This window comes from Lipotes vexillifer, unplaced genomic scaffold, assembly GCF_000442215.2.
Source record: "Lipotes vexillifer unplaced genomic scaffold, Lipotes_vexillifer_v1.1 scaffold576, whole genome shotgun sequence".
Classification (NCBI taxonomy): Eukaryota; Metazoa; Chordata; class Mammalia; order Artiodactyla; family Lipotidae; genus Lipotes; species Lipotes vexillifer.
The window spans coordinates 282,653-296,209 of record NW_006791774.1 but is presented as its reverse complement, the minus strand read 5'-3'; the positions used below and the strand labels follow the sequence as shown (position 1 = coordinate 296,209).

The window sequence follows — 13,557 nt, the reverse complement described above, 5'->3', positions numbered from 1 at the left end:
TTCCCTAATGTAAGAGCCTGGGGGAGGTAAATCTGTCTTCTAGGATTTCCTCCCCAGACCTCAGAAATTTAGGTGTTGTTTTAGCTCTCCTACACTCTCTCCACCCAACCCCGCCTTCCTGTTGGGGATCGGACCTCCCTATTGGCTATCTCATACCTTGAAACTGCCTGCTTTGTGACATCATCCTCCTGTATCATATAAGTGACCAGTGAGCAGTAACCAGTGACCTTTGTGCTGGACACATGCGCCGTTCAGCTGCAGCCACTCAGACACCCTCTGGTGTTGCCTCCTCATCCCTTGTATCTGCAGTTGACGTTTTCTCTTCTTCTCTGACCATGTCAGGTAAGAAAAGAAACTTTCTAAAGTTTTTCGTTAGATTTATTTTGCCCCTAAATTTACTAGTAGATTCAAAATAGCATGGAATAATGAGGGAACATATTGAACTAGAAGTCTGGAGACCTAATTTCAGTTTTGACTTTGGCATTTACTATCTGTGTGACTTTGGACAAATCATTGACTGTCTCACAAAGCCTGATATTTTCCTTATCTGTTACGTTAGGATACTACATTGGTTGATCACTCTGATCCCTTTCTTTTCTAATATTGAGCCTTAAAGGGTACCCATGTAGAAAATGAAATCAGAGACTTCTCAAGAGTGTTTCAACAGAAACACAGAAAAGCCAGGTGACATAGAAAACTAGCAATATATAGAAAGATGTTTCATCTCTAATGGTCTCCCTCCACTAATATTTCGACTAGTTGAAAAGGGAAAATAGGGAGAGAGGATGGAGAGTACTGGGCTATATACGGAGGCACAGAGTCAAACGGTAGGAAGTTTAGGATTGTTTTCATCAGCACAGGCCAACAGGAACCAAGAGATAGGAAAAAATATAAGAATGAAGAGGGAGAGCATAGAGGAGCTCTCAAGAAAAACGTAGTTTGCAATGGAATGTTGATGGGAACCAAAGATTTTAAATTAAAGCAGAAACAGCATAGAGTGAATTCTGCTCAGAGCAGGGCAAAACAAAGTCGATTGTAGCAAATCCTTATTTTCACAGACTAAGAGGAAAGTAAGGACAGAAGAGGGTATCACCAGGAAAGGCAGCTTACCAGAAAAGTCATACTCAGTTTTTTTTTTCTTTTATTGCCTCTCTGAATACAGTTGGCACTTGACAGCTTTGAATATAAACATTTTAGAAATATGGCCTAGAAATGATGCTTCCTATATAAAAGAAACCAAAGTGGTTATCTAGGGGTCTGCTTTTCAATGTTTTATTTTTTCTAATATTTAAACTATGTAGACGTTTTACCAATTAAACATTTTAAATGATATCTTTGAAATTGAATCAGAAGGACTATTTCCTTTGTGTGATATGTAGCTTCTAAGGCAAGGTTGCTTTTCATCTTTACAGTTCTTTCCTTCCTAACACAGAGAGCACATTGATCAACAGCCATCGTTTGTTTTTAGATCTTAGCTACCTAAGAAGAAAAAGAAAAAGTCAAGCCCCACATCTCTAATTCCACATTGAGGGAACTCGCTGGCGGTCCAGTGGTCAGGACTTGGTGCTTTCACTGCCAGGGCTACTCGGCACACCAAAAAAAAAGAGAAAAAAAAATTCCACATTTATCTAGAACAATATTGCGGAGTCCTGTCGATGTTCTTACATTTGAAAATCTTTTTTAATTGGATTCTAGAGATGATGGTTGTTTTAGGTTTGGGGAAGTCATCTTCTTGGATGTTGAAGATGATTATAATCTAAGTTCTAGGATAAATACAAAAACCTTCTTCATACTTTTTAAGCTTCCTTTCTGCTTATTATATATTTCTATTCTTTGAAACATATATTTCTACCAGGTTTAATACCTGTTACTTGCTGGGTAAAACTATGAATGAGCACAATAATGAAATTCTTTTACACATTATTTTTGCTGTCTTCTTTGCGCCAGTTTTCATTGAAATATTGTCTGCATATATTGTGGCTACCTATACATTCACGTTGATTGAATTTTGTTGCTTTTTATGCATTTTTACTGATATATCTTCTCTGTCTGTATGTATTGGCTAGGAGTTCATGCAAAATCACCTTCTACCGTGGTTTTTGGTTAATAGTATTCACTAGAATACAGTGGGCAAAATTCACTTTCATAACATTGCATGCATGGTACAGAATGTCATTTGTTAGTAAACTCATTATGCTTTGATACTTGCCACATACCCGTTTTCATAACTATGTATTTTTTTCGTTATGTAATATGTTTTTCATGATTCTTCTTTGTCTTTCTAGAACTTATTCTATCTTCCTCCATATAAATCATACACAATATATCAGTTTATTCATGTATTAGTTATTACCGCTATTATTATTGGTGGTGGTGTTATAATCACTTTACAGATGAGTAATCTGAAGTAATCAGATAACTTTTTTCTTTCCAAAAGCACTTAAGAAATTCACTTTTGGGTCATCATTTTTAGGTAGGATGAGAAAGCAGGCTTGAAGAAGGTAAAAATGACTCTTTAAATTTACCAGGTGGACTGAGCTATACGTGAACTCTAGGTAATAGCGTGGGAACTGCACAAGCAAAGTGAGACACTGAAGATTACAATGGTAATAGCCGTACTGTTTTCTAACGGACAAAACAACTGCCTATAGTATAAGTTCTATTTCTCCTGCTTTCTGGCAGTATCATGCTCAGAGTAGCGTCCTGCCAAGGAAGTCAGGATACTTAGGTTCTGAAACCTGGGAAGGATACTAACATATTGAGAGAACCTGAACAAGTCAACCCGACCTCTCTGAGCCTCAGTTTCCTTCCTCGTGAAATGAGACTGTGAAAATAGAAGTTCTCTAAGGACCTCCTAGTTCTAAAACGCTTCCAGTCTAGGAAACAGCATAGAAGTCAATACTAGTGCAGGCTGAAGGGAAAGATGGGGCAGGGAGAAGGTTGCTTCCAGCCTAGAGAACAATGTCTGAACCACACCACTTGGGTCTTCTGCCCGTCTGTGCCCAACATGGGAGCACAGGCAGTTAATACAGAAGAGTGTAAAACTGCTCAGTCCTTACAACCATCATTAACGGTCTGATTTTTGGTTTCTCAGTAAGTATTGACATTAGAGGTGTCCTGATAGCAAGAACCTTAAGATAATGCTGTTCCTCAAACATAGTGAGACTTTATCAATCTCCCTTATTTTTTCGTTACCCTCTTGTTCTTACAGAAAATTTCCAAAATCCATCTCTACTTGGAACTCTAACTTCTCTGCAGCACTCTCTTCCTGTGGTGAGCAATGCAACTTCCCTAACAGGAAGTGTCTGCAACTTCTCCAGAGTCTCTGCTCCTGCCGTCAGTTCGGCATCAGCTACTGGTACCTCCTTCCAGACACTCATGTGTAGTGCCTACCTTCACCAACAGTCTAGCACAACGGTGTTTTCTGCAGTTACTGACCAGAGCGAGATCTCCACTTCAGCTGCTTCCTATCCAGGTGTTCTTGACTGGGACATCACAGGAAGCACTGAAATGAATTCTCCTTCACTCGGAGACTTTACTCTGGCAGTCACTGACCCGCACACAGCTGCTTCCTCCGTGTTTATGGCAGCCCAGTATGATAAAACTGCAGACCCCAATAACGTGGTCCCTCTATATCCATCACTTTCTGCCAGGCTTGCTCAGGGAACACCATCTCAAATTCCAAATCAGGGACACAGCCTGTCACTTCCCTATCAGGAAGGAAGGCAGGTATATTACTGTAACCGAGGCACATTGGGGTCTTTACTGTACGGAGAACTTGGCTCCTGCCTGCAATCCTATGGCTCTGTGTCATACACAGGAAGTAGGGCCTCTGTGCAACCAGAAATGGTAATGGTACTAAGGGAGATTCAGCCCACAAATATCCAACCACCAGCTTCCACCTCTGGAATCGACTACCCTGTGTATGCTCAACCCATCACAGAAACAAGTTTTCAAGAAATCCCTGATATTCACCAGCTCCTGGCCTGCACTGATCCCCTCAGCCAAGAGGAGCAGCCTGGTTCTGAAAATGCTGACCTGGGAAAGAACACCCTGAGCCTTGAGGACCTAGGGACACCCGAAAATGGGATGGAATCTAGCAGTGGCTTTGCAGACATTACTACATTGGCGGAGGATATTCACCTTCCCCAGCTCTTCAATTCTTTGAAAGACCTTGATCAATCCAAAGGTCACAACGTGACCAAAGCCAAAGGCAACAGAGCCATTAAGGCGAATCAGGTGCAGGAAAAGCCAAGTGCCATAAAGGTTCCCTCTGATCAACCCAGGAAGAACAAACATAAAGCCTCTGAGCCTATCAGTGATGCTCCCAAGGCCAAAATCCAGCCAAAGAATCCAGAGTGCCTGTTAGGGGGAGAAGTGGTTCTATGCAATGCTGCAGTCAGTGACAGGGCTCCTGTGAACACGGCCAAGGATTCTAAAGGCAAGCCTCAGAAAGCTGCATCCAGAAAGATCAGCAAAACGAAGAGCCATGGGCAGGAAAAGACCAAAAGGTCCAGAGGAAGAAAGAGGGCTGAAGAGAATAAGCAGTCAGGGAACAAAGTCAAGGCAGAAGAGGAGCCAACGATTCCCCAGACGAAGCGAAAGAAACAGCAAACTGAGCTTCTCCAAGAGAGCTTCAAAAAGCCTCGAACCTCCCTAGGCATGCGCATGCTGGAGTCTGTGAAGGTGCTGCATGCACTGGGGAAGACGAATGGTAAGAGAACTGGGCTCTCCTCCTGTCGGGTCTTGGGAAATTCAAGCAACCCTAAAGACCCCCAGCCACCCCCAGCTATCCAGCCATGGCGGCATACCCCACGTGAGGGTAAGGGTCCTGAGAAAACTCAAGTCGAAGCCCAGAAACCAGACAGCAGTGCTGAGAAACAGTGTCCATCTCCAGCCCAGTATGAGCTGCTGCCTCCTGGGAAGGTCAGGTTGATACCTCGGCCTTTATTTGCCTGGGACAAGCCTCAAGCTCGACCTGCTCCTCGGAGGCCACAGTCTCCGGCCTCACATCGGCCTGCTGTTGCTGACCGTGCCCACCCTGCTTCTACTAACTCAGCTCAACCTGCTGCAGTCAGTTCTTCCCAGCCAGCTCCTGCCTCCTTGCCAGGTCCTGCCAAACCAGCTCAGCCAACTGTGACCAACCCAACCCAACCGGGTTGGACCGACCACACCCAGCCTAGTGTCCCTCAGTCTGCTGCTCCTAGGCCTGCACCCTACAAAACTTCATCTAGCACTTCTCTCCAGCGGGAGCCTGTTCCCCCTGCTGTGACTAAGCGCCAGTCCCCAGCCAAGCTCCAAACCCCATTTCTACTCCAAGACTTCAGCAAGCAACCAGTTCCACGGGGGGAACCCCATGTTCCTGAGCCAGTAATGTCAAAGCCCATCGAACAAGAGCAGAGGCCAGAGCGGGAGGCCATGAAGAGGTGGGCCCAACAACAACATGACAATACTGCCAAATACACCTCTTTGGGGAAACTGCAATTTTTCATTGAGAGGGAAAGAGAAATGGAAATTGCTGACTACTACGGATATTTAAAGTAACAGCTGCTAGGATTGTTGGTGCCACATTGGGGACCAGCTGTTCTTCCATCTATAGATAATACAGGCATAAATTTATTTATATTGGTGTATTTTAAAACAATAAAACTGAATAAAAAATGTAAGATAATTAATAGATGAATAATAAACCTTTTGAATTTTGAGATGCTGCTAACTGTGGCGTGTTTTTTGGTTTTGTTTTGTTTTTGATGGGGTTGGGGTCAAAGTCTGCATGAGAAAGGAAGGACTGAATGTTGGATGGGAGAATGAAGGAAAGGGGTAAAAACTGAGGAAAGAGAAAGGAACTTGGTCCAGGGCTAGGAAGGCCAAAAGAGACTTATGGATTTATGAAAGGAAGCAGGAGTGAGGAGAAAATGGCAGAAGTAAAAAGCAGGGTCAGAGGTCAGGGTTGAAAGAACCAAATTTGAGTAGGGTTGAAGATGACAGAAGGTGACTCTAGGTTTACTAGGGGAAATAGAAAAAGTCTCTTGGGGAGGTTGGCCTTATGTCTCCCAACCACCAGATAGGTATTTAAGTTAAAACAAGAGGTTCAGGACACATCTCTGAAAGGTCTGAGTTGCCTTATTCAGGTGTGATTATAGTGGGGGGAGAGGGAAATCTACCAGAGAGGTGGCTAAGGCTCAGAGTTATCCTAGGGGCAGCTGACGACAGGGGTAGAGCCAAGGGGACTGCTGCATCAGGAAGCCCACGAATAGGGCCTGGTATGTAAATCACCATGTACTCAACACCTGAGCACCAGAGCAGCTAATGCACTATTCAGTTAATCCTGGCAATGACAAGGCAAGGCCAGTATTCCTGTGCCACTTCACTTAGAGAGGTGAATACAATCATCAAAATCTAGATGGGACAAATTACCTAGTTTCTTTAAAAATAAAAGTCAAGGAGGAAAAAAAAAAAAAGTGAGAGAGACATGGAGGGAGAACCTAGAGATTAAATAAGACTTCAGAGACCTAACAATCAACAGCAAAGTGTGGACCTTACTTGGATCTAACTCAAAATTCTTAAAAACAATTTTCTTTATGACATTTAGGAGGCCACTGCAAATCTGAGCCCTCACTGGGTATTTACTACTAAAAATGATAATAAGGAATAAAAGTTCTATATTTTAAATACACAAACCAAAAATATATAGATGGGGCTTTCCTGGTGGCACAGTGGTTGAGAATCTGCCTGCCAATGCAGGGGACACAGGTTCGAGACCTCCCACATGCTGCGGAGCAACTAGGCCTGTGAGCCACAACTACTGAGCCTGCGCATCTGGAGCCTGTGCTCCACAACAAGAGAGGCCGCGACAGTGAGAGGCCCACGCGCCGCGATGAAGAGTGGCACCCGCTTGCCGCCACTAGAGAAAGCCCTCGCACAGAAACGAAGACTCAGCACAGCCAAAACATAAATAAACCAAATAATTAATTAAAGAAAAATGTACAGGTGTAATTACATGTTGTCTCGGAGCTGCTTCAAGATAGTATGGAATGGGGTGTAACAGGTGGGGGTATAGATAAAACGTGACAGCCATCAGTTGGTAAATAATAAAGCTGGATGAGTTCACGGGTATACAAGGAACACTTACAGTATTTTGTATACGTTTAAAATTTGCGATAATTGTTTAAAAACAAGACCACACTGTAGACAACAGTTTGGCAGTCTCTCAAAAGTTAAACGCAGAGCTACCGTATGATCCAACAACTCTGCTACTACCTACACTGCACATCTAAAAGAACTGAAAGCAGGGATTTGAGCAAATATTTGTACACCAGTGATCATGGCAGCATGATTCACAATTGCTACAAGGTGGAAACAACCCAAGTGTCAATCAACCGATGAATAACAAAATATGGTATATACACACAGTGGGATTTATGAAGCCAAAATAGGAATGGCATTTTGCGACATGCTATAACATGGATGAAAACCTTGAAAACACTAGGTTTAGTGAAATAAGCCAGACATAGAAGGATAAATAGTGTAGATTACACTTACACGAGGTACCTAGAATAGGCAAATTCAGAGAGACAGAAAATAGAATAGCGTTTTCTAAGGGCCGCTGGGAGGGACAATGGGGTTGTTACTGTTTGATGGTTACAGAGTTTTTGTTGAAGATGATGAAAAGGTTTTGGTTATAGACAGTGGTGACAGTTACACAACACTGTGACTGTATTTAATGCCACTCAACTGCATATTTATAAATGGTTAAAATAAATATGATTTATGTATATTTTACCACAATAAAAAACAGAGGAATAACTGAGTTGAAATTTCAATGCTTCCTTGTCCGAGAGTCAGTTTCATCGTCCGTAAAATTCGTAATTGAAGTTGCCTATCCTCTGAGCTTAGTGCAGAGTAAGCACTCAGTAGGAGGTATCAGTACTACTTGCACTTCAACAGCAAAGGACTGTTGTGAAGATTAACAAAATCAATGGATACGAAAGAACCTCCTAAATGGCAAACTGCTATACAAATCTTAACAAACTTTAGGTGCTACTGTCTCCCAAGGCCATGGAACAGGTCAGAAGAAGGATAATTCTTTTGCACTGGTATGTCCTACACGGGCCAAGAGAACACATGGGTTTCTGTACTATATCAGAAGACATTAGGAAAAGAAAGCATAAAACTTAGAGAACAATTGTCTTTTACCCCGATGCTTAAACATGCTCAGGCAACTGCTTAAAATAAGTGCTAAAGACGTAATGGACATACCTTTCTTTCCTTTTAGGCTACTACTGTTCTTACTAAAAGTTTACTTCATTTTCAAAATATAGAATATGGAAGCTTAGAGCACTTCTTAAGCATACCTAGAGCCTACTGCCAAATACTATAGTTCAACTCATATCTTCAATCTCATCTTGAAACAGCAATTACAAATGCGTATTTAAGGAAGCCGCTAGCTTCCCTTTTTGAACCCACGAAAGAAGGCCAGGATTCACCTAAGCATAAGATGATAATTACTGAACTAGTATGCATTATTACAGTACCAGAAACAAGGTCATTTTCAATTACGGGCTCCATTTACCTCTAGCTTATAATAGCGGCGAGTATATGTTAAGTCAATAATCAGCCCAAGTTCTTCGTTGTGCTCTTGGAGTCTGTTAAAAAAGATCCAAGGCGGAAAAGCATTCTTCTGGCGCAAGATTCTTTTCAAAACTCTGTCAGAGAGAATAAAATAAGAAGGAACATGCGTTTAAAATCCTTTGTTATATTATCCGTTTATTCAAACCCTGTGATGCTAACATATGAGATTCAAAGTAAAGTTTCTTCCTCTGGAGCTTACAAGCAGTATTACAATCCTTTCTTCCAGAGAGCTTAGACGGAAGAAAATAAGCTCACTCCTATATAGTTATTTCTATCTTTGTTTATTCCATGTTGGTCTCCTAAGCAGACTGTAAACTCCCAGAAGGCAGGAACTACATCAATTTTGCCTACAGCTGTACTGCCAGCTCCAAGCAGAGTGCCTGTAAATACACACATAAATAAATTCTTCTTGAATATCTACCTATATGAAGGATGGCTTTCACTGCTAAATATTCTTTTATGTATTTGGCTTATTTATGTACTCTGTTCGACTGATCTCTGGTTATTCAAGTGCCAGCAACACACTTTTCTTTTTAAATTAGGAGACTAGCTTTACAGCAGTTTGAGATTCACAGCAAAACTGAGCAAAAAGTACACAGTTCCCACTTATACCCTCCCTCCTTCATCCCACACAGCCTTCCCCATTATCAACACGCCATACCAGTGTGCTTCCTTTGTGAGAATTCATGAACCAACACTGACACATCAGTATCAATCAAAGTCCATAGTTTATTGCATTCATGGTACAAGTAACTGACTATTTCTTTATTTCTAGTATAGTCATCCCCAAACATTTACATACTGAGTTACATATTACTTTCTTATAAATGACATTATTCTTTATTTATAGTTAGGGCATTCCATTGGTTTATTATTTCTTTTTAAATCAAGTACAAAAGTAGGCTGTATTTATCTATGAATTCCATTTCTGCATAGTAAAGCAGGTATTAAAAAGTATTTGCTATAAAAAGGGAAAACGGAGTACGACGGGGTTGAGAGCCAGGGGCTCTATATGGTGAATTCAGATTTCTGGAAGAATACGGTATTAACTTTTGCTTACCTTTTTTAAAGGAACTTTGAACGCAATGAAACGAGTCCCAGGTATCCGCTGTCCAACTGGGAGATAGTCTTTCCACCTATTAATATATATTTTGTTAGGCAAATTTTATGATAGGCTGTCTCCCTGCATAGGATGAATGCGCCTTGAAGATGGACATCATCTCTCTCTATAGTAGGTCCCTCTTCTTTCTGCTTTGCATTTGGCTGCTCCACTCATTCAACGCCACCCTGTAATAAGCTATACTTCCCTTGGTCCTGTTTTCCCATCTTGAAAACAGATAAAAGGCAACAAAACAATGCAAAGGTCTCAACAAATTAGGGATACCTAAAACCAGAGATGGCCAGGACTTCTGTATCCCTGATAAAACCTAGCCCGGTGTTGACTACTAAGGTATCATTAACACAGGCATGTTGACTGAAATAGTTTGAACTCAATTCTTCCCCTTCACAGTTTAGTTTTAGTCCGCATACAAAACCTGATAATAAAATTCTTTAATGCTAGGAATCACAGTGAAAAATAATATCTGAACTGACTTCTGTAAGATGAGTTAGAACTAAGGTTAATTCAGTGTATCTGAAGCATAGAAAGTGAGGGCAATAGTGGCACAAGATGGGGCTAGAGAAGCAGAGAGGATCCTAGACCACGCAGAGTCTTAAAGGCCAACAGTTTGGTTTCTATTCGCCAAAGAATGTTTGTGAGCGATGCTTATGAGCAATGTTCCAACTTGCTTTTAAGGTTTCTTGTGTGCAGGATGGATTGGAAGGAAGCAAGATACATGGACACTAGTTAGGACCTAATTGCAACAGACAGGCAAGTTCAGTATTAGGATGTTGAGGAAGAGTCGACAGATTCGGAAGAAATTCAGGAGATAAACTGAAGTGGGGTTAATGGGGTATGAGACGGAGGAAAGGAAGGTCTTAGGGAATTAAAGGCTTTACTGCACACATGAGCAAAGCCTCAAAATTAATCATTTGAACGTACAAAGGTAGATCTCTCAAATGACACCGGCTAGGAAGCAACAGTACGGCCTTTATAATTCCTAGAGACAACACAAATCAACTGTTTCGACGGAAAATTCGGCGCTACTGGTGCATTTTTTCACTCTAACTTAGTTCCAGTAACTATTACGCACATTTTCTGTGCCTAAACAACACAGCTTCAGGAACTGAAGGGGATTCCATTTCGGTAATTAAGGAGTGTCCCTAACTCTGACAGTCCCATCTTAAAAAACAGTCCCTCTGCATTATACCCGAGGAGCAATGGCCAGAGCCTCCCTTTAAAAACGATGGGGAGAAAGCAGAACATCACACACCGTCCCTTTCAGCTACTGTGAACTGAGCCGCGAGACGACCAATACCCCCTAGCACAGCGTGGACGGGCCAGCTCGCGGGGGCAACTGTGACAGGCGACAGCACAAGAGACGAAGCCTAGGCCCAGGGGCTCTAAGCTCCACCGGCAACACCCTGGGCCCAGGGAATATTACCTTTCTGGGATGTGCTTTCCACCCTTCCTCGTGCCGACGAACGTCCGGAAAAGCCGCGACGCTGACCCCAGCGCCCGCGGGCATGATGCCACTGGCTCACGTTACCCCCAAGATACCGCCCACCCAACGCCAGGAGTGACAAAGTCGCCAACCCGGCGCTCCCGGTGCCAGCACAAGGCCACGAACCACAGGCGCCTAGGCACAAGCCCACGCAGCTCGCGGACCTCTTTCTACTGCGCATGCGCCACCGCGCGTCGAGATGACGTCACACGCAGGCGGATTGACGCGCTTCTTCAGTAAAGAGGATTCTGACGCCTGCAATTCCCCTCCTTAGCCAGAGGCTGGTAGCACACGTCCATTAGTTCGTGTGTGTACCCTTCAGAATTCCAATCATACGGGACATGGAAAGTTGCCCCACTCTCCCTATTTCTTGTGTGGTTCTGTCAGGTATTTCCCATGTGCTTACATTCACACTTGTATCTTGTATGTAAGTATTTGTACGTAACAGATATCCTGTGTTTTATAGAAGAGCAGCATACTATATACATACTATATACATAGTCTACAATGTGTCTTGGATAGTGACGCTGTTATCTTTCTAAAATATAAACTTGGCTGGATTGCTCTGTTGCTTAAACATCTTCACTTAGCACAGAATAAAGCCCAAGTTTTTAGCACAGCATTGAGAACTCTTCATAAACAAATACCAGTCTGTCTCTCCAACTGAATTATAAGTTCAAACTATGACTCACAAGGACCTACATCATCCACCTCCTTCCTTTGCCCTGCCAGCCTCCCTGATCTCATCCTCTACTGCCCTGCCCTCACTCACTTTCCCCTGTCCAGCCCCGCTGGCTTCCTTACTATTCCTCAAACATGCCAAGCACAATCGTGCCTCAGGGACTTTGCACATACTATTCCTTCTGCTTCAGAACACACCCTCCCACCCCATCTCCACTCTCCCACATATCCAATGGCTTGTTTTTCACTTCAAGGCTCTGCTCAATTGACATCTTAATAGAGGGGACTTCCCTGATCACCTACCACATTCCCTCACCTCCTCATCTTCTTTTGTTATTCTCCAAAGCATTTACCACCACTTGCCACTCCATATATTGACTTATTTATTCACCTCTCTCCCCCACTAGAATGTAAAGTATGTAAGGGCAAGAACTTTTTTCTCTTCCTACTTCCTAGAACAGTGCCTTCAACTTAGAAGGTGTTATACAAATATTTGCTGAAAATGAATGTATGAATTCTTTGCCCTTTCACACTACCCTCTAGTCACACCAGAGGCTGCCCCTCCAGAGCACAAGTTCAAGCCCTGTGCCTTTTGGACCTGTTCCCAATACCTGGGCTGTCCTTTCCTCATTCCAGCAAAATCCTCTTCCGCCAAGCCCAGCTCAAACGCTGTCTCCTCAGTCAGGCCTTCCTCAACTTCTCCTCTATATTCCTTCTGCACTTGATTCTTTTATCATAATTAACCCACTGATAGTCACTACATGTTTATCTTCCTAGATAACTGTAAGTTGCTACTGAACAAAGACTTCTACTCACCTCTGTATCTCCGTGCCCTAACAACAAACCTATAAGGCTCTCGGTGTTCACTGAAACAATTTATTTTCTGAGTCTCTACCAATTCTAGGGAGTGGATAGTATAGTCTCCTCCTCATTATCAGTGAGCCCGGCATCTGTGGAAGGGGCTTAGAGCAAAGGAAGTCACCAATGGATCATAACTATGGTCCTGAGACTGCAATGGCAGAGAGCATGGTGAAGTTAGCCCACTGCATGCAGAAGACCCTCAGAGGAGTCAGCATATGCAGTGGACTACACTTGGTATAACATGTGAACAATCAAGGTTTACAAACGTGTTCTCATGCACTCGTTAGGATCTTCTAGCCCACGCAGAACAGACAGAACACACACAAAGGAGCCTGGAGGAAGTGAGTAGGCAGGCAGCTGCACCCTAACATCTTAAGAGGTAACATTTCTGTGACTACAGTTTACACAAATCAGATAATTTGCCTCCTTTCTAGACACCCTTGTGATCACAGGACAGGCCAAGCCTCTTAAGTTTTAAAGCTAAAGTACAGGGAAGATCTGTGAATAGGGCTTAAGATATTTAAGAGCTAGTACCTGCATTAAGCAACCAGGTTATAGAATGAAAATTTATCTTGAACTTCCAGTCTCTCCCTCTCTCTCTCACCTCCTATCCCCTATCTTCCCACCTCCATCTCTATTCCTTCTCCCCTACTCCCTGTTTTATGTATATATATATATATATATATATATATATGTGTGTGTGTGTGTGTGTGTGTGTGCATCATTTTATATATACACGGAATATTTACTGTCTGTTAGATTTACTTAATAAAGTGCACAC

General features: G+C 42.7%; 1 protein-coding gene and 1 pseudogene across 1 annotated transcript; one reads left to right on the top strand and one right to left on the bottom strand.

Moving 5' to 3' along the window:
• Positions 1 to 242: 242 nt before the first annotated feature.
• On the top strand, positions 243 to 5,544 carry LOC103086112 (uncharacterized protein C2orf78-like). Its single transcript, XM_007464632.1, has 2 exons — positions 243 to 342; positions 3,212 to 5,544. The coding sequence occupies exons 1-2, from the start codon at positions 243 to 245 to the stop codon at positions 5,542 to 5,544; spliced, it is 2,433 nt and encodes an 810-aa protein (XP_007464694.1).
• Positions 5,545 to 8,551: 3,007 nt separating this feature from the next.
• Positions 8,552 to 11,415, bottom strand: LOC103085828 (RNA/RNP complex-1-interacting phosphatase-like; annotated as a pseudogene).
• Positions 11,416 to 13,557: the final 2,142 nt, after the last annotated feature.

Bases quoted from the DNA above. Each gene is read 5' to 3' on its own strand.
- LOC103086112 (XM_007464632.1), top strand. From the start codon at position 243: ATGCGCCGTTCAGCTGCAGCCACTCAGACACCCTCTGGTGTTGCCTCC. The intron at 343-3,211 runs GTAAGAAAAGAA...TTGTTCTTACAG, and splicing joins TTCTTCTCTGACCATGTCAG to AAAATTTCCAAAATCCATCT.